Genomic DNA, 24050 nt, shown 5'->3' with positions numbered 1-24050 from the left:
AAGAATTTTAAATGGGAAAGAGATACAATACATTGCATAAAATATTGCAGGACCATTCAAGAGAACAAGTTACCAGTCACAAAGCAAGCTGAAACTTCCTAGGAAGTAATATGTTTGACACACCATGAGAATTCATGTACTACAAATGCCGAAAAAAACATAAAAGAATTCCAAAGTCAAGGCCAGTAATTTATCAAATCAGCTTTTTACATGAAAAAGTCTGCATTTTGCAGGCTCTGAGCCTGTGATGCCACCAGGATGTTTCCTAATTGACTACACAACCTGCATTCCTCATTCTATTCCGTAAGAATCCAGATGAAAATTATTACCCCTGCTTTAAGTTGTACAAGGCAGAATTAATTAGTTACATAGCTTTACAAACAACTGACTAAGGTCAGACATCTCTTCTATGGCAAGGATATATCAGACAACTGCAACAAAATGAGTCAGAGCAGTTTAAGAATGGTATCTCAAGCAAGGCTTTCCAGAGCCATTTAAGCTAACTTGTACACTGCGCCATGGGTGGAGCGGTTAATTAAGGTGTCTCTGCATAGAGTGGATGTGTAATAAGTTATCAACTACTTTTGCCATTTCCTGGCTCTCACTCTAGGAACACTCAGTAGGTAGTTATATTATTTCTGCCTCCACAGTTGCTTATCTCACCTACACAGGTTAAAGCAGCTTGCATTTTTAGGATTAACAGCTTTCTAGTTGACAAATCCACTTGAATAGTTATATATTTTAGCCTTCATAAAAAGATTTGACTTCCAACAGTTATCACTAGTAATATCAAAAGCATGGTCACAGAAAATTACTTTCCTCAAGCAGCTTCTTGCCATTACTGCAGACCCAAGCAGAAAGAAAACAAGGAATATCACTGATGCTCTAACAAGTCACCTAAAAACATGTTTCTCCAAGTCCGAGTTTGGGCTGATACCATGAAGAGCACTTCAGCCTGTGTTCCCAGCTCCACACGTTCCAAAAGCCACTCTGGAAATCTCTGCCTCTTCTTCAGTACAGAAGTGGGCATTAAGCCACAGTTCAGCAATTGCTATTAGTACTCTCTAGATCCTTGGGTTAAACACTAGGAAGAGAATAACTGTAAAGCTAAAAGAACGTGGTGCATAAGAACTTGAGGGGCTAACTTCATGATAAAAGAAAGAGTTAAAACTTCTCATTAAATGGATGTGGACAAGTTTATGACTTTGGCTATACAAAGAAATTGGCTAGGACTCAGATTATTTCCATCAGGTCCATCCATCTAGCAGTTTCCAGAAGAGGTGCTAATACTAATGATTTACGAGCAAGAACTAGGCCTAAAAGGACATGAATCAAGGTGACAGCAGCAAATACATATATACTCTTTGGTAAGGCTAAACCTTGTTACAGAAGGGAAGAAGCAAGTTCATTCTGAAAAAAGGCTGGGATTTTGGACAAAAGGTCACAGGATTCCTCCCCATCTAGGAATATTAAAGGTAGAAAAGACTTGGAAAGCCAGCCTTGGTATGTAAGTGCTATAAATGGAGGACGATACACAAAAAAGGAGCTATGAAAGCATCACTGCCAACCTGCTTCAAACACAATGGACCAATACAGGCACACGCCACCCCACCCCCCACAACCACATAATGATTCATAGAAAATACATAGGCTGAGAGTAAAGTCCCACTCTACCCCAAAATGTGACACATTATCACACAGACTGAAATCATCCATCCATTCAAAAAAAAAAAAGTCAACAGCATTCCTCAAGGGGGGAAAAAAAAAAAAAAAAAAAAAAAAAAAAATCTACCTCTTGCATACATGCCAAAAAACCAACTCCTTTGGTTATGGCGGCTGAAAAGGTATTTCGTCAACTATGTAACATCACCAAATGCAAGTTTATCAAGCCAGTTTACAAGAACAGACAGCACAGGCATAACAAAGTTTTTCAACTAGTGAGGGGCATATAATAGAGCAAAGATGTTCATAATCTGGTGAAATCAACAATGACAGCTAAGATCTTTCTCAAGGAAAAGAGGCAACACATCTTCAGATCAAAGGAGTGCAGTGAAAAGCCAAGGGAGTGAAACAGTTTGCCTCACTCAACGCAATTTGAAGAAGAGAACCATTAAGCAGAACACAGGATATCCCAGTGAAGAAGGTGGAAAACACAAGAGGAAGCAAGTTACTTTTAATAGATGTTAACAGTCCAATTATTTAGTGAACTCCTTACCACAGGATGAGCTTCTACTAACGTGTAGAAACTCGCTCTTGCTCAAACAGTTGCTGAGCTACAAAATGCAGGAAAAGTACTCAGAGAAGTATTACATATGAGGAGGGCAAGGTATAATTCTTCCCTAGACATCTACTTTTGGTCACCAGTACAGATAAAACCTTAAGCCAAACATACCTTTGTTCGTGCCTAGCACAGTTGCTTTTTAATTTTTTTTTTAGTTATAAGCAAGCTAGTTTTCATGGAACAAATTGAGAGCAAAAGCTATGAATACATTGACACCTCCACTTAATTTCTTTTTTTGTATTTTAAAGTCACTCAATCACTTTCAAGTCTTTAGAATACGCTTCTTACTCTGATCCTTGGGTGCTGCTGGACTATATCCAAAGCCTGCACTGGTACCAGAGACCCACATTTCCTGCAACCCACACAGCAGTTGAGACACTACTGAGCTTCCCTCTTTCCAAGCATGTGTACCTGTACAGAAAAATCCCTCAAATTACTTGCAAAAGGAAAGAAGAACACCACACATCCTGAAAGACATTCAGAATTTCAAGAGAGGCTCTCCTAGAATAACAGTCAGTTTGGAGGATGAAAGAAAAATGATCCTTTGATCAGCCTCTTCCTGCTTGCAAAAGAGGTCTCCATCACCCTGATATGGCCTCAGTATTAATTTCTACCTTATTAATAGCTAACGAAAGCAGATCAGATTTATTCAGCACACCAGCTGACATTTCAACACAGAGTTGAAGAGCCTATTCCCTTTCATACAGATCAATTGGCAATTCAGATATCCCAGATAAAGAAAATCCGGATAACACTGTTCCTTCAACTTGCTGTGGCGGTGCACATTTTATCTGGAAGTGGATAATAGACAGATGACTCCAACTTCCAGAAACAGATTTAGATCTATCCCCAGCTTTTTAAATAGTTGATTACAGAGATTTCCGTTCTCACCTTATCCCCAGGTACCTAAGCGCTAAGGATTGTGAATGCTCTCAGAAGTCATCCCTCTTATCTTCCTTCTATCATGAGAAAGGAAATAAAGGTGATTTTGAAACTAGAAACCTCACAAAGTAACCTGAACTTAGCGCTTTTTATAAGAAACAAGAACTAGGGAAGTTGTCCTTCCCTATTACAGTAAAAGTAACTTAAGTGCCTGTCACTGCTGCCAAAAAGGACATCTGAGAAAACCAGACTGAGCTAGGGAAGAAGTCAAGTACCCAGAGGAGAAGGAAAAAAAAAAAAAAAAAAAATCCAGCTACCCCCAAAATTGAGAAATGAAGAAGAAATTAGAAGAACTCCTCTACCACAAATCACAAGATCAGAAGTGGAACTCACTCTTGTCATTCAAGAGTTTAGTTTCAAGAGGTTTGAAAGAAGCAGTTTAAAACACTGCATATTGCACTCTCCAAGTCCTGTTCCCCTAGTGAAGGCCACACAATTCACACTCAGGTATGGCTCATAAAACATGAGCTATTATCCATAACACAGCTTCATATACACAGTAGACTCCTACGCTCACAAGCAAACAAGTTTTATTTCTCCTTTTCCCCACAAAGGAGAAGGAGGTCAAATCGACAAATTGCATCACTGCCAGATATATACTGCCTAAGATCAGTTGCATTCCAACAGTGTTTTTACAGGCCTTTTCAAAATGCAGGGCCCCTGGATCTCTGTAATAAGAAATCCGCCTAATGCTATTACATGTCAAATCCATTTGGACCAGACATGCTGAAGTGATTTGAGATAAAATGTGCAAGGTAGCTAAAGAAGGTCTTTAAACCTAGAAAAAGAGATACAGGAGTTTGTCAGATATGAGAACTTCATTTGCTGTTTTCCTCATGCTACAAGAAAGCACCCTCCATTGCTATTACAGTAACATCTTACTGACACTATCAACTTTCAAAGCCTTAACCCCTTAAGTAAGTTTTGCCCATTTCTTCTCTAATCAAAGTAAAAGTTACCACTGCAGCTTCCACACCACAGCTTGTACTAGCACTGAAGTTACAACTTGAGATCTCAGACTTTAAGAGGAAGCAGCAAGGTCTAATTTTAAGCCTGACTCCAAAGCAAGCAGAGCAGACCAAAGATGAGCCTTCCAAAACATTACAAACTTCATGCACACACATGCAGTTTAACCAGCATTATATTCCAGGGTTCACTAAAATTACATCCATCTCTGTACCGCAGACGTTCACTGTGTTTTAAACTCTGTTTTAGAGCTCAGGGATCAGAGAATGAAAAGGAAACAGCTCAGGACCAAAGTTCCTCAGGCCACTTGTACTTTGAAAACGAAAACATACAATATCAAAGAGTATTATCTGACTGATAAATTGAACACCGCTATTCAGAATTCCAGGCAACACCGTGCCGTAAAATCTTAATTTTTATTATCAATTTCCACACAGTGCTTTAGAGACATACGCCAGCATCTAAATACAGACCACTCGATACAGTCCTGTTAATTATCTTAATTTCTGTGTACTAGTGCACCACTTAAAGGTCAAACAAGATCTGTAACTGTTACTACATAAAGTCCAGTCCCATAACACTGCGGCACATGTCAGAAAGCCCTCAGCCTGACCACAGACCCAGCGATTGCGCAAGTCCTGAGTTAGGGCTGATGATTTACAACTTGTTCATTTTACTTTTACCATGAACTTCACGTGCCCTGGGCTCCCAGTGAAGACCATGGCCTGTACAAAATGTTGTCTTTATGGGCTACACTAACCTGTAATAACTGTACATACCAGAATGTTCACTTCTAGTACTGTAAACTGTTGGACCACACTGTTAACTGCTTTTATGACATTATTTCTGATCATAATGACATCTCTTCTCTGCACTAAGAGGCATATTCTCTCCTGGACACATCTATAACTTCTATCAAGTTCAGTTGCTCCACTTCTTTCCCCAGCCCACTCCAACCACAAGAGACACAGAGATCAATCAGCAGTTATGCCCCAATAAAAGAAAAACAAGTTCCAAAGTACAAGGCATCAACTTTGATTCCCATCAAGTCTGCATACATCACAGGGGTCCCTGACTTTCAAGAGCTACTGGAACACACCTGAAACCCTTAACTTCAAGCCAACTCTGTCCCGAATTCCAGTTTCTCACTTCCTAAGCACACGTGCACAAGTCTGCAGCAGCCTATGCAGCAAATACGGAGAAAAACATCCAGACTTTCAGATCATACAGCCTCCCTTACGCCTCCAGGATCTCCACACCCACTCATTTCAACCTAAGGAAGGATATTCTTCCATTTTCCGAGGAAAAAAAAAAAAAAAAAAGGGAGATTTAATAGCCGTCTCCCGCCAGCCTGCAGCAAAAGGCTGCCGGGGCAGTGTGCTTACACCTCTTCTCTCAGCTTCGGCTCGAGTTCTCCTGACCCACCGAGATGCTGGAAGTCCACTCCCCGCAGCCAGGGAAGCTCCTCCCGGGGAGCCTGGTCGGGACCTGTACCCTCCCCGTCCCGACCCACTCGCTGTCACTGCCCTCGCCAGCAACAGGAGGACGGCCCGGCCCCTCCCCGGTCCCGGTACCCACCGGCGGCGAAGTGAAGCGGCGTGGACTTGCGGCCCGCCATGTCCTTAGCGTTCACGTTGCCTGTGTCCACCAGGCGCTTCACGCGCGTCACGTCCCCATTGCGGCAGGCCTCCAGCAGCTCGCGGAAGGCCCCGCTCGCCGCGCCCGGGCCCGCCGCCTCGGGACTCTCTGCCGCCGGGCTCGACGCGACCGACGACGATGCAGACGAGGAGGAGGACGAGGAGGAACTGCTGGAGCTGCTGCCGGAGCCCGGCGGCGGGACCGGGGCAGCAGCGCCCGCACCCTCCGAGCACTCTGGGGCCGGAGGCCGCTCCGCGTCGGGGGGAGCCTCGCCTTCGGGGCCGGCCAGGCTGTGGCGCTGCGCGGCGGGAGCGAAGTCGGCCGGGGCCAGGCTGAGGCTGAGGCTGGGGCTGCGCGGCGGCGAGGCGGTGGCCGGCGGCGGCGGCGAGGCCGGCCCGGGTGGCGGGTGATGGTGGTGGTGGTGCTGGGAGCGACGCGGCGGCGCCGCCATCTTCGCCCTCCCCCGCCACCCCCCTCTCGGCCCCCGTCACTGCGGCAACGGCGGCAACCCCCGCCCACACTTCCGCCCGCACCTGGCCAATCCCAACGCGCGGCATCCGGACGTGACGCCCACCCTGTAGCGGACGGACGGGACGGGACGGGGCGAGGCGGGGCGGCCAGGGGCGCGGGCTCACCGGGACCCGCCCCGCGGCGGGGCAGCGGCTCGCGCCTGCCCCCTGGGGGCCGCACGGGGCGGCCCCCTCCGGCGTGGGGCGGAGCCTCGGGCGGTGCCGACCGTGCCTGGGAAAGGAATCCCCGCCGCGGCTTCCGTTACCGGGAGAAGGGGCGGGAGAAGAGCCCTACGCTGGGCCGGCGGGGTCTCAGGTGAGACGACGGCCCCGGAGAGGAGGGCGGGAGGCGGCGTTCCCCTCCGGAGTCCGCTGTCGCAGCTGGGAAGCCGCGGTGGGAGGTGGGGCAGCCCACCTCCGCGCCCGGGCCGAGGGCAGTAGCCGGCTTCGGAGTGCCGGTCACGGCGGGGGTGGATGAGTTGCCTGGGCTGGAGAGCCAGCGCCCGGACGAGAGCTCGCCACCTCTGCTCCCCTGCGAGCCGCCCAGCCCGCGGTGTGGTCTCGTCTCGGTGCAGCTCCTTTCCCAAAGCGAGGAAACGATGGAGCGAGACCGGCGGGAGAGCAAGAGATGGAGAAACCGAAATGGTCTGGCAGCGCCTTCAAAGTTTATTAGCCAAGCTGAAAGGCCGTTTCTTCACCCATTTCAGGGAGGAAAGAGGCTCAGAGCCTCCAGGGCAAGGCGGGCGCTAAAACGCCACGTACAGCTGCGTCTGCATCGGAGGCAACAAAGTGCGGAGGGGTGGGAAGGGGAGCCGAGGGCCGCAAGGGAGGCGGTGGCTGTCGCTGCTGAGGGTGAGGGAGAGCAATGCAAGGGTGTCAGGGACCGAAACAGCCCCGTAAGGACCTCGGATCTGCATGTTCCGAACTGCATGGGAGTAAGCAGAAGCATCTAAATAAGAGTTTTGTTTTGGATTTGGAAAGCAGCGGGAAAATGAGACCAAAGTGCTTCTGGCTGACTGGTGTCCAGGGAGGATATAAACACCAATTACGGGTAAACTGTTGAAGTCAGAAAACCCCAATAACTGTCACCAAGAGATCTCCCGTTCACTTTAATCTGTGAGCACAAGGGATGTTCCATGGACAGGAAAAATACCAACAGCAACAATTCCTGGAGAATTCCCCATAAACCACCTACTGGGGCTCCCAGCGCTGGTGGGGCAGCAGCCATGGGTCAGGGAATGGGGAGAGCGATGAGGAATTCCCATTAAAGGGAGTGGATATGGCTAATGCCAGCCAGCCTCGTCCTGGCAAACAGAGCTGCTTTAGTAGTTTGGTAGGGAAAGGGCTTTAGGAAGTGTTTGTGTAGCACTGTGTGATGTGCTGAAGAACCGCTGACCTGGTCTAATGCTGGAGGCACAGAACATCAGAAAACAGGAATTCAGAACAATTTGGGATCTGGTCTAGGTCTTAGTACCTTTCTGCCAGTGGTGAGAGGGTGGGCATGAAATCAATCCCCGTGACTGGTGGAGCAATAAATGAAGATCCACTTAAATGTGCCCAGCTTGGTTCTTGTTCGTGCCGTGACTTTGAAGCCGTGGGCCTTGACCAGGCACTGAGAGAGCTTGGCAAGACTTCCCTGACACCCAATTCGAGATAGCTGCTGCTTCGCAGCCTTCTTTCTATTCAAAACTCCCCAAAGAACTTTGCAAGCTGATTACAACATCCCCTTTGTCAGGCCCAAGCTTTGCAAGACACTTAAGAGGCCAGGGCATCAGTATGCACTTGTTCAGCTCACCACTGGCTTCCTGCAGTCTGTATTTCACCAGCCAGTTGCTTTTGTGGCATCAGTGGCAAACAAATCACATTCCTTTACCCCTCTCTGTATTTCCCATAAACCAAGGTTACAGATAGCATCACTTTTATGATATGTATCAGTAAGCAAACACTTGTTCTATGTTCTGAAAAATTTTAAAATATAGAAGTAATATTTTTTAAGATTTAGGAACATGGTGGCCCTAAAAATTCATTGTTGGTTATAGAAATGAGTAAGAAATAGCTACATTCTGGGTCAGCCTTTCCTGAAAGCCCTGCGGAAAAGGACTTGGGGGTACTGGCGGATGAAAAGCTGGACATGAGCCAGCAATGTACACCCACAGCCCAGAAGGCAAACCGTATCCTGGGCTGCATCAAGAGAAGTGTGGCCAGCAGGTCAAGGGAGGGGATTCTCCCCCTCTGCTCTGCTCTCATGAGACCCGACCTGTAGTACTGTGTTCAGCTGTGGGGCCCCCAGCACAACAAAGACATGGACCTGCTCAAGCAAGTCCAGAGGAGGGCTACAAAGATGATCAGGGGGCCGGAGCACCTCCCCTATGATGACAGGCTGAGAGAAGAGAAATCTCCAGGGAGACCTTTTTGAGGTCTTTCAATATATAAGGGGCTCTTACAAGAAAGGTGAAGAGAGACTTTTCACCTGGGCCTGTAATGACAGGACAAGGGACAACGGTTTTAAACTGAAAGCGGGTAGGTTGGACATAAGGAAGAATTTTTTTTTTACTGTGAGGGTGGTGAGGCACTGGCACAGGTTGTCCAGAGAAGCTGTGGCTGCCCCCTCCCTGGCAGTGTTCAAGGCCAGGTTGGATGGGGCTTGGAGCAACCTGGTCTAGTGGAAGGTGTCCCTGCCCATGGCAGGGAGGCTGGAACTGGGTGATCTTCAAGGTCCCTTCCAACCCAAACCTTTCTGTGATTCTATGAAAGCTGTGCCTGGGAAGGAATAAGTAAAGAGGTTAGGATTCACAGTATGAAACATGCCCATGGGGCCTGGCACTGGGTTTCACAGGGTACGATGGCAAGCAGTTCTGGGGATGTACCTCCCCTTCAGACTCTCACCATTGGATGGGGGTCCCTATCCCATTGCAGCCCCGTTTCCCCAAGCCTCCACCTTCCTGCCCCACATGTACAGCAGCACTGCTCCCCTCCAGAGAGATGAGGCAAGCAGCCTCAAGTGCTGTCCACCCCAACCCTTCTCTTTCCCCTGTCCACAGCAAGTCCAGGATCCCTTCAAGTGCTGCCATCACCATTTGTACACCGCTTGGTGTGCCTTGGGGTAGATTCATATCATTCCTGCAGAAACGGTGGGCAAAGCAGTGTGGGGAACGCAGTTCTGGTAAAAATTTCCTTATCCTTACAGGATTTCTACTTAAGGTCAAGAAGGAACATGGGGAGGATCTTTGAGAGCATTCAGTCATGGCTTCTTCAGTTGCTGCCAGAACTTGGGGTTTTTACCACCTGGGTTGTGTGTATGGTGGTGTGGAGGGCAAGCACTCTCCTGAGGGGATGCCAGCCTCACTTGGTGCTGGTGCCATAGCCCATGAGCTTTGCAGTGGCCCACAGTGCTCCTCACATCCACTTGCCAAGGCAGCTTGATGCTTCAGTTGAGCTGATTTAGGTTCACGTCCTGTCACAAGTGGCTGATTGCATTTGCACCTCTTGTCCCACAAAGCCCAGAGTCAGGCTCTAAAATACCATTAATAGTTCAGTGTCTTTTACCTGACCCAGGAGGGAGGTGCTTTGGATAGAAATCTTATTAATGATGCAGCTGCAGGGCTCAGTAAAGTGGAGGCACCTCAGACTTCAGCCAAGTAATTAAATCCCATAGATAGGACCTTCCAGGGCCACTATTTAAAATTAATAACTCCAAATGCAATTCTGGCATACAATGGAATCCACTGAAATGGGATTAATTCCTTTTTTAAAAAAACAAAATGCTTTATAGCATCACTGGCAATTTTACAGCCACCTGCCTCTCAGCCCCAGCTGATGATGGCTGGGAGAGGGGCTTGGGGTGGTTTCTGAATATTTTTAAGCTCCAATAGGAAATGGCTCTAAAACCAGCATCCAGCATGCTACTGCTCATGTTTAATGGAATTCTAGTATGCTGATGGGTAAATCAAGAGGAAGTCCTGTTCGGAGAAACATGTCTCCTATGCCTAAGCAGATGGGAAGACAAGGGATCATCTAGGTCTGTAGCAAAAGCTACGTTTTCTGAGAAACAGAATCTTCCGTTTCCCCAGAAAGTATCCCACTAACAACTGGCAGCTTTAACTGTGGTGAATGTGTTGAAGAAGCCAAGAGCCACCATCTGTGGCTGTTTGAAGTGACTCACAGATTTGCACACCTGTGCAGGTATAGTAGGATAAAATGTAAGGTTTGTGGGAAAGCACCAGAGCTTTCCTCCTTGGACAACCTCCAAGCAGCACTGGGAATGTCTTTGTGTCAGCATGCTGCTCATCATGTTTTTTCTGCCTTAGCTTCATTCACCACCTACAGGAGCTCATCAAAGTTTGACTAGTGCTGCATGACTTTTCTCCCCCTCTTCATTACCTTTGGGAGGCATTCAGCTCCTACTGCTTTGCATATTTTGTGATAGTGGTTTTGGCTCCTCACTGGCTGTCCTTGCACGCTGTCAGAAAGATGTGTTTAATACAGGCCATGACCTCTAGTAGCAGGCAAACGGAAATAAGCTCTTCTCTCCCTGGTATTTTTCAGCTGGTTGAGTCGAGCAGCTGCTTGAAGCGTCCCCGATGGAGGGGTTTGTCCAGCTTTCCCGTGGGAAGCAAGAGGATAGTGCAGAGTGGCAGCCTTTTGAGTTACACTTGCTGCAGATCATAGAGCAGCTGGGAGCCTGCCCTGGCTTCAGAGAGGGCTTGCAGTGCCCACAGGCATCATGAGGTGGGTGGCCCCTAATAACAATGCTGCTTTCTCTGTGCACAAGGCACAGGGAGGAAGAAAATTACCTGCAAATTTCATGCCAGAGTCAATTTGCCCTGCAGAGATCTTTTATTTCTCGAAATGTCATCTGGATTTAAAAACGTGGTTTTGATAGCGACAGGCTGAGTGGTTTTGCATGTAGAGAGTTGGAAATGAAACAATCAACCTGGTATCATAAGCAATTGGTCAAGAGGGTGGGAGAAGAGAATTACTCTTTGCCCAGGAATAATTGAATGTGCTACTTTGGAAGTGGGGAAGGAGAGTGCTCCTTTTGGCATGCAGAGAAGGGCTGCTTCCCCAGCGATCTTCAGGAAGAGCAAAGTCACAAAAACTGCGTTAGCTCAAATAAAAGATGTACTGACTCACTGCAGGAATGTTCTGAAAATAAACGAGGGCAAGCCTGGAAACTAGCTCTAGACGGGCACAATTTAGCAAGAGGCCATGAAGTATCTCTGTTTCCCAGGGTCAGGATCTGACACCAGCCAAGCAGGAAGGATGGGAAGAGCTTTATCCTCAGGTTTGGTCCCTCTCAGAAGAGTCTCCTGGATTGTGGGTATCCCTGCATACCCGCCTCCCCTGAGCCCAAGTGGTGGCCTGGGAGCCAAACCATGGGCCCAGACCGCAGGACTGCCTCTGCCTCTTTGGGCAGCTCCTGAACTGGGTCTTCACACAGCCATGCTTTCTCCCAGGCATGTGGGCTTTCCTCCCTGTCCTTTGCATCCTTTGTTTGGCTTTACCAGCCAACGCTGCAATTTTTTTTACTACCCAGGGCTGACCTTGTGCTCAGAAAGGCATCTAGCAGAAACCTAGTGAAGGTTTGTTAGGACTCAAAGGGACTGAAAAGGTGATTTTGTCCCTGCTTCTCTGAAGATGGGAACTGAACCTGAGCCTTTGTGATCTGTAGTTTTAGTAATCAGTAAATTCACTAATTTAGTGCAGTGATTATAGCTCCACACTAGGTCACTTCCCTCCAAGCGGGAGCATGGTTAGATGATCAGGGACACTGAAAGCGAAGGTGTTGTTCTTGTGAGGGTTCTCCCCAATAAAGAAGAAAATAAAGGCTGTGAAACTGGTTGCCCCGTGGCCCACTTTTCATTTCAAATGCTTTTCTTTCTCTCTGTGGCTTTGAAGTAACAGCTTACAACATGCTTTAATGGCAGCTGTTACAACAATGGGAAGGTGGGAGGAAGTGCCTGTTTTCAGGCCCCCAAAGCACGCTGGAGTATTCAGTGCTGTACAAAGACAGCGACATTTTAACACCTTTGAACCTTTGCTACGGCGCATCACTGACATTTGCAAGGGTAAGGTCATGGAGAACCGAGCGTCCCCAGGCTCCGGCAGTCTGCCTCGCGGCCCCTATTATCAGTGGTGGGAATTTCCGGGCATATTTCTCTGAGCCCTAGGAGCAAAGCTTGGCTGAGGATCCTGAAGAAGGCAGTGTTCGGGATCTGGCCAGATGTATGCAGCAAAGGAAACAAAGCACGGCAGGAAGGTGGCAGAGTTGCTCTAACTAGCGGGTCACAGGCTCTCCCACCCTCCAACACGGAAACACGCTTATTTGATGGGAAGGAAGGTTAATCTCGGTTTCTTGCGAGGCTGGATGAAAAACCAGCCTTTGCCTGGTGCAGAAATGACGCGGAGATTAGCAACGCAAGAGCTTTTGCTGTTACTCCGCGGGGTGAGCTGTCTGCTCCCACAGACCTCGCAGCGAAGCGGGGCCAGGGCAAGACCCCGGGGCGGCGGCTGCTGTCACACACCGGGCTCCCGGCGGCACCACTACCGCTGCCCGCACCACCGCCTCCCAGCGCCAGGCGGGCTCCCCCCACCAGGGTCACCCGAGGGGCCGTAGGGAGGCGGCAGGGCCGCTCTCTCGGGCCGTGCCAGACGGTGCAAGGGGCGGGAGCCGCAGGCTGGGAGACTCGGGCCGGACGCAGGGACCCTTCTCCCCGGGAGGAGCGGCCGGTGCCTGGCGGGCGGGGGTTTCCAGGCAGGCCGGGGCGAGGTGTCCCGACGCCGACGGTCCGTCCCCACGGCAGGGGCCGGCTCTCCCCGGCGCGGGGGCGGCGCGGCACTGGCGGGGCAGGCTGCCCCCGCGGGCGGTGCGGGGCGGGCCGTGCCCGCGTCCCGCCCCCGGCGGGGCGGTGGCGGCGGCGGCTACGTGCACGGGGCGGCGCGGTGCGGCTGGCAGTGCCGGCGCGGAGCCGCGGGGAGCCCCGAGCCCGTCGCGGCGGCGGCGGCAGCGGTGGCGGCGGCGACGCGCAGCGCGGCCGCGCCCATGGCGAGCAGCAGCGGCGGCGGCGGCGGCAGGTAGGGTCGGGCGGGGCGGGGGCCCGCTCCCCCGGCCATGGCGCAAACGGAGCCCCCGAAGGCGGTGCGGCTGTGGCGCGACGCCGCCCTGCGCGCACGGAAGCTGCGGGGCGGCCCCGCTGAGCCCGAGCCCGAGCCGGACGCGGGGCCGCCGGGGGGGCCGCCGCCGCCCCCCACTGCCGCCGCCGCGCCTCGCCGCCCGCCCCCGGCGGCGGCCCTGGGGGAGTTAGAGGCGCTGAACCTGAGCGGGAGGGGGCTGGAGGAGCTGCCTGAGGAGGTGGGCGCCGCCCTGAGCGGGCTGCGGGTGCTCAGCCTGCGGCGCAACCGGCTGGGCCGCCTGCCCGCCGCCGCCCTGCGCCACCTGGGCCGCTTGGCCGAGCTCGACCTGAGCCACAACCGGCTGCGGGGCCTGGGGGACGGCGGGGCTCTGGCGGGACTGCGGGGCCTGCGGAAGCTCAGCCTCAGCCACAACGAGCTGGGCGCCGAGGGCCCGGGCCTGCCCCCCCGCCTCGCCGAGCTGGGCCGCCTCGAAGAGCTCGACCTCAGCTTCAACCGCCTGCGCCGCCTGCCCGAGGGCTTGGGCCGCCTGCGGCACCTCCGTGCCCTCGACGTCGACCACAACCTGCTGCCCTCCTTCCCCGCCCCACTGCTAGAGCTAGCCGCCCTGGAGGAGCTCGACTGCTCTGGCAATCGCCACCTCGGGGCCCTCCCCGAGGGCATCGCCGCCCTCCGCCGCCTCAAGATCCTCTGGCTAAGTGGCACCGGGCTGGCGGCCCTGCCCGAGGGTCTCTGCCAGCTCAGCGCCCTCGAGAGCCTCATGCTGGACGGCAATCGGCTGCAGGCGCTGCCCGCCGGCTTTGGCAGCCTGCAGCGGCTCAAGATGCTGAACCTCTCCTCCAATCTGCTGGGGGAGTTCCCCGCTGCCATCTTGGCGCTGCCCAGTCTAGAAGAGCTCTACCTGAGCCGCAACCAGCTCACCCTGCTGCCCCCTCACCTCTGTCAGCTCCGCCAGCTCCGCACCCTCTGGCTGGACAACAACCGCATCCGCTACCTGCCTGACTCCATTGTGCTCCTCCATAGCCTGGAGGAGCTGGTCCTGCAAGGTAACCAGATTGCCATCCTGCCCGAGGGCTTTGGGCAGCTTTCCCGCATCACCCTGTGGAAGATCAAAGACAACCCCCTCATCCAGCCCCCCTATGAGGTGTGCATGAAAGGCATCCCCTACATCGCAGCCTACCAGCAAGAGCTGGCCCACTCCCAGCCTGCCCTCAAACCCCGCCTCAAGCTGGTCCTCATGGGCCTAAAGGATGCGGGAAAGACCCTGCTGAGACGATGCCTCATGGAGGAGGATGGGCAGAGGGAGGACATGGGAAGTTTGGAGGCAGGGAGCACCCAGCCCAGAGGGTGCCCTGGGCAGCAGCAGGATGTTGGGAGAGTGCCAGTTGGGTGTTGCCCCTTTCCAGAGCCTCAGGATGCTTCCTCAGCACGGGTACCTGCCATGCAGCAGCTGGAACATCTCCCGATTGAGCGGCAGGGCATCCCTTCTCACATGCCCTCCCACCGAGTGAAAGGGGAAACAACATGCCCTGCACTGTCACTGCCACCGAATGCCCCCCAAGTACCATCAGGACTGGGACTGTCAGGAGGCAGCAAGGGCATTGAGGTGATGGACTGGACAGCAGATGCAGAGAGGGGCCTGACGTTCATTGTGTATGAGCTGGCGGGGGACCCGAGCTATGATGTGATCCAGTCTTTCTTCCTCTCTCCTGGAGCCCTGTATGTACTGGTGGTGAATTTGAGTGCCTACATCCCTCAGCACTTCTACCCCTCTGTGGGCTATTTCTTGCACTGGCTCGGTTCCAAGGTGCCCCATGCTGTGGTGTGCATGGTGGGAACCCATGCTGACCTTTGTGCAGAGCGAGAGTTGGAAGAGAAGTGCCTGGACATCCATCACCAGATTGCTCAGCAGGAGAAGAGGGATGCTGAGGGACTCCAGAGCTTGGTTCAGCAGGTGGATGAGGCTCTGGGACAGGACTTTGACCTGCGCTGCTCCAGCCCGCATGCTGCCTTTTACGGGGTCTCGGACAAGAACTTGCGGCGAAAAAAAGCCCAATTTCAGTACCTTCTCAACCACCGCCCACAGATCCTCTCTCCAGTGCTGCCTTTCAGCTGCCAGGACCGTTGCCAAGTGCGTCGCCTGCGGGACAAGCTCCTCTCGGTGGCTGAGCACCGGGATATCTTTCCAAACCTGCACCGGGTGTTGCCCAAATCCTGGCAAGTGCTGGAGGAGCTGCACTTCCAGCCACAAGCTCAGCAGCTGTGGCTTAGCTGGTGGGACTCTGCCCGATTGGGCTTGCAGGCAGGCCTGACAGAGGATCGGCTCCAGAGTGCCCTGTCCTACCTACACGAGAGTGGGAAGCTGCTCTACTTCGAGGAGCATCTCACCTTGCGGGAGTATGTGTTTCACAACCTGCCGCGGCTCATTGACATCCTCAACGTCTTCTGCCAGCGTGATGCCACCGTGCTGCTCCAGAAACTGCTCAGCGACACTTGCATTGACGAACTGAGGGCCACTCAGCTCCATCATTATGTGGAGGGCTTCTTGCTGCACGGCCTCCTCCCTGCCCACGTTATCCGTCTCCTTCTTAAGCCCCACATCCAGAGCCGGGAGGATCTGCAGCTCATCCTGGAGCTGCTGGAGAAGATGGGGCTCTGTTACTGTGTCAACAAACCCAAATGCAAGCCCCTAAATGGGGCGGCTGCTTGGTACAAGTTTCCCTGCTACGTGAAAAATGAGGTGCCCCATGCGGAGGCGTGGATCAACGGCGCCAATCTGAGCGGACAGTCCTTCGTGGTCGAGCAGCTGCAGATTGAATATAGCTTTCCATTCATTTTCCCACCCGGCTTGTTTGCACGCTATAGCGTCCAGATTAACAGCCACGTGGTTCAGCGGTCAGATGGCAAATACCAGATCTATGCCTACCGGGGAAAGGTGCCCGTGGTGGTGAGTTACCGGCCTGCCAAGGGAGCTCTGCAGCCAGATACTCTGTCTATCGCTAGTCACGCGTCCCTACCAAATATCTGGACAGCTTGGCAAGCTATTACCCCTTTAGTGGAAGAACTGAATGTCCTGCTGCAGGAGTGGCCGGGCCTGTACTACACTGTGCACGTCCTCTGTTCAAAGTGCCTTAAAAGAGGGTCACCCAACCCACACACTTTTCCAGGTAAGGCACAGCCCAGCTTGCCTTTCATCTCTTCGGTAGCTTTGCCCCTTCTAGAAGGGAGTTTTATGGTGTCAGTCTTAGCTCTTTTTTTTTTTTTTTTTTTTTTTTTTTCCTTCTCTCTCCTCTGCTCTAACTCCCTTCCCTGGTGACTTGAGGCATGAGAGAAAATATTAGGGTAGCTCCAAGGAGACAGGCTTAAAATAACCCTATTCTGAGATGAGGGGGGTGTTGCATCCCCCTTTGTCCGTACCTTTTCTCTCTGCTTTTTGGGTTTTGGCCCTGAGCGTCTGCAGTGCCATTGTTGAAAAGACCCTGACCTGTCCTTCTCCTTGTTTCGATTCCTTTGAATGGCACTCCGTTTTTTTCCTAATTCCCTTTACCCTGCAGCTCCCCCTTCCTTGAGGCTGCTTGTAAATGCAGATAGAGAAAGACCGCAGGTGTCCGGCCCCCCCCCCCCCCTCCCCCTTTCCACCCTCCACCCCCAAAACCTGGCCTGTGCTGCAGCCTCTCTGAATGCATGAAAGCTCCTCCTGGTAGACAATGGGTGTGTTGGTCTCCGTAGGCCCTGTATAAAAAGTGCTTTCTTGTACAGAAGCCCTGTCTCTAGCAGGGAGAATTCCTCCCTGAAGAGAGAGGAATGCTCCATCTTCTTTGTTTGAGTGTCTCACCTAGAAGTGATTCCCAGACTGCGTGTGTTGGAGCTATTCTTGACAGCAATTATTTTCCATACTCTCTCCTCCTTCGTCTAACGGAAAAAGCATAATCTCTCTCTTCGTCTGAAATATGACTGGTTGTGGTGCTTTTTAAAGCTGTTGCCTCTAAAGTCGTGGTTTTATTGGTGGTGTTTTCCAGGAGCATCTGTTTTACTTTGTATGTATGCAGGTACTGCCTCCTAACCTGTGTCCTCCCTCGTCTGCTGGGTTTGTACTGGGGCTTGCGGGGGCCATGGGAAAGGTGCTTTGGTGTGTAAATCTGCGTGAAATCAAAATGCAGTCTGAACTGCAAGCAGGACTCCAGAAATGGGCACTTTTTATACACCCCCCAACCCCCCCCCCCCCATGTTGGAAATATGTCAGAGAATTCTTTATTTACAGGTAGCCTGAAATTGTGAGGGGACTGGAGTATGATTTGAGTTAAAGCAAGCAGTGGTGCTGAATTAGTTCATAGGCAAATGTGAATAATAAGGTGTGTTTTGGGTGGTTGTTTTGGTTGGGGTTTGTTTTTTTGTTTTGGTTTTTTTTTCCTCTTTTTTTCTCTGAACCTTGAAAATAAGGAGGTGCTGTTTGCTCCTCAGCCCACATCCTGGCTCCGTGGATTGCATCTCCCTCTAACTGTGCTAGCTTATGTAAGGGCCGTTAGACTTGGAGGGGTGGGGGGTGAACCCATGCTGTGTGACTTACTGAGTGGTATCTGCATGCTGGGTCTTGCTTCTGACATGGGGCTTGGGGCAATGTGATCTGCTTTCCAAAAAAACCCCCGAAGACTAAAAAAAACACAGAACCACTAAAAAAAACCCCACAGCCCCCCCGAAAAACCCCCACACCAAAACCAACCAACCAACAAAACCAAAACCCTGCCAAAATCAGCCAAGACAGCAAACTGTATGTGCAGGTGTGATGAGTGGCTATTGAAGGTTTAGTTTGTGAATAATTCAGATCTGCAGTTACATATCTTCTTTATTCTTTTTTTTTTTTTTGGTGAATGTTTTGTGGCTAATGCTTTTTTTTCCCAGGTGAGTAGATGATGCTGTAAAAGTGAAATGTGAAGGGGAGACGAACAGTCTGCAGACGACTGGCGTCTGTGCTGACCAGTGACAGTCAGAGCAGGGCTGGAAGCATAAGGGGGGCATTGAAAATGAAGGGCCTTTTCCTTTGGATTTGGCTGTGCCGTGTATGTTTCCTTAGAGATAGGAAAGGATTCCTCTCACCTGGGAGCCAGGGTAGGTGTGCTGGGAAGGGGGGGTGCAGGTAAGCAGTGCATCGTTGGGCATGGAAGGAGCAGGGGCTTGTGTCCAGGCCTCTGAATGCCACCTGGGTGATAACTGCCTCTGGAAAGGGTGTTGCAGCATTTCTCCAGGGGAGAAGCCTGGCCTTGCTGCCAGGGGCACAGGACTTAGCATCCCAAGTGGCCCTGCCTTGGGACAGGGGGTGACTGTCTTAAGACAAATACTATGCGAGTCTAGCTGAGGGAAGAGCATGTTGAGAAGACAAATGTGTTTCAAAGGCAGGGCTGATCTGTGGAAGTGCTGAAGAATGATTATAGGCTGCAATTAATCGAGAAACCTGCTTGTCCTCTTGGATGATGGTTAAATCTTGCCCAGCTATGACCTGGATTTTTTTGAAAAATGTGAACCATCATTTGGCTTGGGGAGGCCAGTGTGTCTGCATTTAATCTAAAATATTCTTTGCTATGTATCTGCTGTATGAATAAAAGACTGTTTAGGAGCCCCTAAATGGTAATTGTGAAGCTAAAGACTTTTTTTTGTCCTGATTTTGTTAATCAGGAGGTGTGTGTGTTTGAAGTTGTGCTGCCAAGCTTGCTCTTGTGCAAATGAATCGTGGTTGGCATCGTTTTTACCAGGGTGTAGGAAAGAGATGGGTTTAAAGTTACGAAAATGTGTAGCGAGGGAGATGTCTGTTTCTTTCCAAACTCTTCCAGAGGAAATCCCTGGCAGTTACAACACTGCTAATTCTTAAATAGGGCTGTGGTCTTTTTAGGACTGCACTGAAGAACTGCTTTGCAGCCTGTTGACCTTAATAAGGGAAATACTTCTGTGGAGACACTGCCAAATTTGTGCTCAAAAATGGAAGTGCAGTCTGTGTGTCTGGTTGCGCAATCTGTGTCGTCATTCATGAAACCGATGGTGCATTCTTTGGTCATCCAAAATTTTCATTGGAATCCCCTTCAAAGGGGGGACTTTGTTGTTCATGAGTTGAGGGTTAATCCTTGCTTTTCCTCCCCTTCCCTCTTGGTCCTGCACATGTGTGCTCTGTAACTTCCATTGATTAACACATGGTTAATAAGAATTGAGATTCTAGATTCAGTCTTTGGAGGGTTTACTGCAAACAAACAGTGAATAAAAGTGCTATAAAAATGCCTTTATAGGGTCCTTTTAAGGAAGTTTTTGTGTTTGAAGCAGTTTTGTAGCTGGATGAAATAGTAACTGAATTGGCATCTAAGCTGGAATCTTAGTGTGCTTTGAGGCTGCAGTCATCCGCTCGGCTGGTAAGTGGTGTGTTGGGATTTTTATTTTTTTTTCTTTTACATTTGCACTGTATATAAATGAAAGTATCCCTGCCAGGCTGTGAAAGGCATATTCCTGCTTGGAGCGGCCAACAAGAATAGTTAGCCGCTCCAGGACGATGAGACCTCAATTGGGTTGTTGCAGTCATTGTGAAATGGTGTGATTTTGTATCGGCCCCTGGGCTGACGGGCTTTTAGGTCGTTCGTGTCCCATAAGCTATTAAGTGACTTGGGATTGGGGGGTTGGAGGTGATTTGCCATCTGTCTGATAGTAGACACGTGTGCTTTGTTTGAACAAATGTGACTGGGTTTTCCAAGCTTGCCTTCATGTGCACCTGCTAACTGCTCTGCTGCTGTCTCTTCTTGCCCTGTGCTAGGCTGGGTCTGAGCCAGTCTGGACTCTCCCAGTCTGTGGACTGCATAAGGTGGCCTGATGTCCAGCGTGTCATCCTGTTGCTGTTTGGAGTGGGGATTATTGTGTTTGACCAGTGTTTTTCCTTTATTCCTGCCTGTGAAGTTAGCTGTATGAACACAGACCTTAAGAAAGCCAGGGGCTTTGTCTGTTGCAGAAAATGGGCAAAATGCTGTCACAGACAAGACAAGATGATCTGGGTTTTCAGATTAAAAATGTGACAACAGACAGAAAGGCACGGGCAAAGATATTGTGTGTGAGCCTAGTAGCCCCTCTCCAAAAGGATGCTGCAAAGCTATTGGGAGCTTTGAGAAATGCTGGATGACTGGCAAGAGGTCTCCTATGGAGAGGAAGGGCACACCTCCTGCCTGCCTAGCTGCCCGCCTCCTAAGGTATCAGAGAGGAGAGCACGAGCCTCTACTCTGCCCATCTCCCACATCAAAGGTGAGCAGAAGCAAGGGTTGCATGCCAGTCACCTTCAGGGGTACAGATGGAGGTATCATAGCGTAGGTCCCCTGTGAAACTGTGTCACACCCAGAGCAGAGCTAATTCTAGGCCACCTTATTCATGTGACTTGAAGTGAACCATGCTCACCATCCCTGTGTTGGAGTCAAAAGCAAGCATGGACTCTCTTGGTGGCTGAGATGGAGTCAGGAGATGGAGAGGTGGAAGATTCCATGATGTGTCATGCTGTCAAGTCCCATGCAAGCTGAGGAGGGAGCAGGTGGGACTGGTTTTGTCAGAAGGTCTCAGAAGTTGCTCCAAAATCTGAGCTGCCTCTCAATAAAAGGCTGATGTCAGGTATCTGATTATGCTTTGTAGTTATATTGTAAGTGGCTGGGGTTTTTTTCACAGGCAATTGCAGTAGAGCAACACCTGCTTGTTATAGAGCCTGTTGCTAGCGTTTGGTAGCCTTTTATTTTCCCTATTTGAGGGTGGAGTCTTTTTTGCCTGTCTTTCAAAGTAGATGCTGCAGCAGTTTTGGGGCTGTTGTCACGCTCCCTTAAGGTTGTGGCTTCAGCGAAGTACTGTGGTGTAATCAGACAGCAGGGCAAGACTTGAGCACAGTGGAGCACTGGACATGGATGATCTGGGTGGCAGAAGAAAGCTGAATGAAGCCCTGTGATTCAGGAGAAGAGAACAGTTCAATTGGTTAACTTGGAGAAGCTGTAGCACTGATTATTGAGCTTACCAACATGAGCTGATTTCTGTGCTACTGGAGTGACAACCTCAAGTGGTGTGACTTGCTGTATGTAATGGTGTAGAAACACAGTCTGTTTACCACCAGGGATTTCTAGAGATTTCTTTAATGTTGTGTGTTGCATGGTGAGCATTTGAGGCCCTCTTGCTTGGGGGCTGTGGTAAGGCATCCTCTAATTTAACACATTCAGCAAAAAGACAGCAAACGTTAGTGATCTTGGAGAAGGCAGAGAAATTGCCAGAGGAAGAGTGTATTATTCCGTGTGGATGGCTGCCATGGGACTGTGCCTGGTGGGGTGTAGGTGGGGGAACCAGACCTTGGGGAGAACTGGAGTAGCCAGCACAGAGCTGGCTCGTGCCTGACAGTCTGGCTTGGGATGACACAGGAACAGGAGGAACAAACTCGACTGTGGATGCCAGAAGAAAGGCTGAGGCTTTGAATTTCCTTCTTAAAGCTGTCCTGCTGCCTGCAGTGTCTGGTTACCTTGTATTGTGTGTGTTTGGGGGCTTTTTATTAAGGCTCCTGATATGGAGCTTGCTAAAATTACTTGAAATTAGGATGGCAACATGCATATTTAACAGTTTGAAGGAATATTCTTCCTTATGCTAAAAGCATTTCTGCTGAAGGAAAGGTTTCCTGGTATGTCAGCTTGGTACAAGAAGACTCTTCCGGTTTGCTCCTTAACAGCTTCTCTTGCCATTCCGCATTCCACATGGGAGTCAGTTCTGGTCTTTGGGCCTCTGGACTTTGAGCTGCCATCACTGAACCAGGGAAATGCTAGATTTGGTTGCATGGATCTTTTTGGTTTGGTTAGTGAAGCAAAGCAGATTTCTTTGCCTTCAATGCATTACTTTTTGGTTTGTGTTTTTTATTTTTACAGTCACTGAAATTTATCTTCACAGGAAATTACCTATAAAAGAGATGCGCAGTGCATTTGTTTCAATGCATGAGAACTATTTAAAAACTACTGACTGTGGGGGTGAGATAAAATGCTAATGTAGGTTTTACCCTCTCCAGAGTCAATTGATTACGTGGGGACTGATTTGTGCTCTGCTTCAGCACGCAGTGGACACGTGCTTTGCTTCCTGCTGTGTAAATGCACTCCTGGTGGTGTGGTGCCTCTTTCCAAAAACATTTGTGTGTGAAAACTTTTCCCATGTAAGTTTGGTTGAGATGTGTCATGTGCATGATCTGCATGCAGATACATTGCAAGGTCCTGCTCCTTTTGCATCTCAGGAGAGCATGGTGGGAAATCGCCCACATTGCTGAGTCTTTATTGCCTTTTGGTGATGTTATGAACATGTTACTTGACATTGTGATAGAGGCCTGAAAAAAAAAAGAATCAGTTTAAAAGCAAAGTATGAGTGCATGTCATAGGTAGTTCTCCTGTATGCTGTGGCATCTTGTTGCATTTACGGTGTTAATCAGGTAACTGTGGTAGACTAGCATGCTCTTCAGTTAGTGATTTGCTAGTTGTTTGGCTCTTGAACGCAGTTTGCCAGGGGAGAAAGGAGAAAACATATTTAATTAAAAATTCTGGTTTGGGTTTGAATTCTTGGAAGTCATCAGAGTACAAATTTTTTTACCTTTTTTTTCCTTCTGTTGTGACTAGAGGAAAAATAACTTCTGCAGATGGGTAGAGAAAACTGTGGTCTGGGGGGTGAATACAAGATGACCAGTTACTTTTATTTCCCTCTTCTTGCTTGTGGTACTTGTGCTTGCTATACAGATGTGGGCAGCTCTGAGAGTGAGCAAGCTGGCTGGTGCCAAATAAGGTCACCTCTTCTCAGGTGAGCTTGTGAGATGCCAATTTAAGGATGTGCTATTCAAGGGAACACCTTGTAGGGACAGAGTGGGGAGAGAGTCCTTAAAGTACTGTGTCAGTTGTAACAATTGAACTGCTGCTGCAAACAAAATGTGTTGGTGCTTTTGGCTAGCTAGGAACATACATGGGTCTGAGAAAGCGATGCAGCTGGGTCATAGGAGTCTCAGCCTGCCTCCTTGGTCTGCTGTACAGTGATCTCCTTGCCTACAGCAGGAGAGCTGATGGGATTCTGGTGACCACAGTGTGAAGGAGCTGTGTCTCGTATGGAAGTTGAGAAGGCCTTGGCATTTTTGGAAGCTGTTGAGTGGACACAGTTTACAGCCTGCAATGGGAAGATCCCGTGTGTGGATGCAGCCTTTGTTCCAGCTGAGGAACTGGGAGAGATTTGCCCTCTAGCAGTTTCTTTGTTGGGAACTAGATATAAGAACTGGGTCTGGGGTTTTCAAGACCTGTGAATCAACTGGCTGGTGGGCTTTGGGAGAAACTTCATTTGAGGTGTTCAGCTGGACTGTCTCTGAGGGCTTATGGCTTGCCCCAGCAGGCTCCTGAAGGCTGAAGTCATATTGTACTTGTGGTATTTTCCTGGCTAAAGCCTGGTCCTGAAAGCGCTGATTGGGTTGCCAACGTGGTTGATGGCGGTGTGGTTTAGGACTGATGCAGGGTCTGTGGTTAGGGGTGACTTGCCTGTGGCCAGTGGATGGAGGCTATGTCCGGACTGAGCTGTGACTGCTGGAG

At 50.3% G+C, this 24050-nt stretch overlaps 2 protein-coding genes across 2 annotated transcripts in view; one reads left to right on the top strand and one right to left on the bottom strand.

Moving 5' to 3' along the window:
• TNKS (tankyrase) overlaps nucleotides 1-6278 on the bottom strand; it is a 144041-nt gene extending 137763 nt beyond the window's left edge. Inside the window, exon 1 of the mRNA XM_086464640.1 lies at nucleotides 5768-6278. Coding sequence (XP_086320766.1) covers nucleotides 5768-6278 — 511 coding nt within the window. The remainder of the gene's footprint in view (nucleotides 1-5767) is intronic.
• Nucleotides 6279-13447: 7169 nt separating this feature from the next.
• Nucleotides 13448-24050, top strand: part of MFHAS1 (multifunctional ROCO family signaling regulator 1) — a 29623-nt gene continuing 19020 nt past the window's right edge. Inside the window, exon 1 of the mRNA XM_086464569.1 lies at nucleotides 13448-16634. Coding sequence (XP_086320695.1) covers nucleotides 13448-16634 — 3187 coding nt within the window. The remainder of the gene's footprint in view (nucleotides 16635-24050) is intronic.

Source organism: Leptosomus discolor, chromosome 4 (genome assembly GCF_034619465.1).
Source record: "Leptosomus discolor isolate bLepDis1 chromosome 4, bLepDis1.hap2, whole genome shotgun sequence".
Lineage (NCBI taxonomy): Eukaryota > Metazoa > Chordata > Aves > Leptosomiformes > Leptosomidae > Leptosomus > Leptosomus discolor.
The sequence above is the reverse complement of the archived record's forward strand: the minus strand, read 5'-3'. Positions and strand labels throughout refer to the sequence as shown.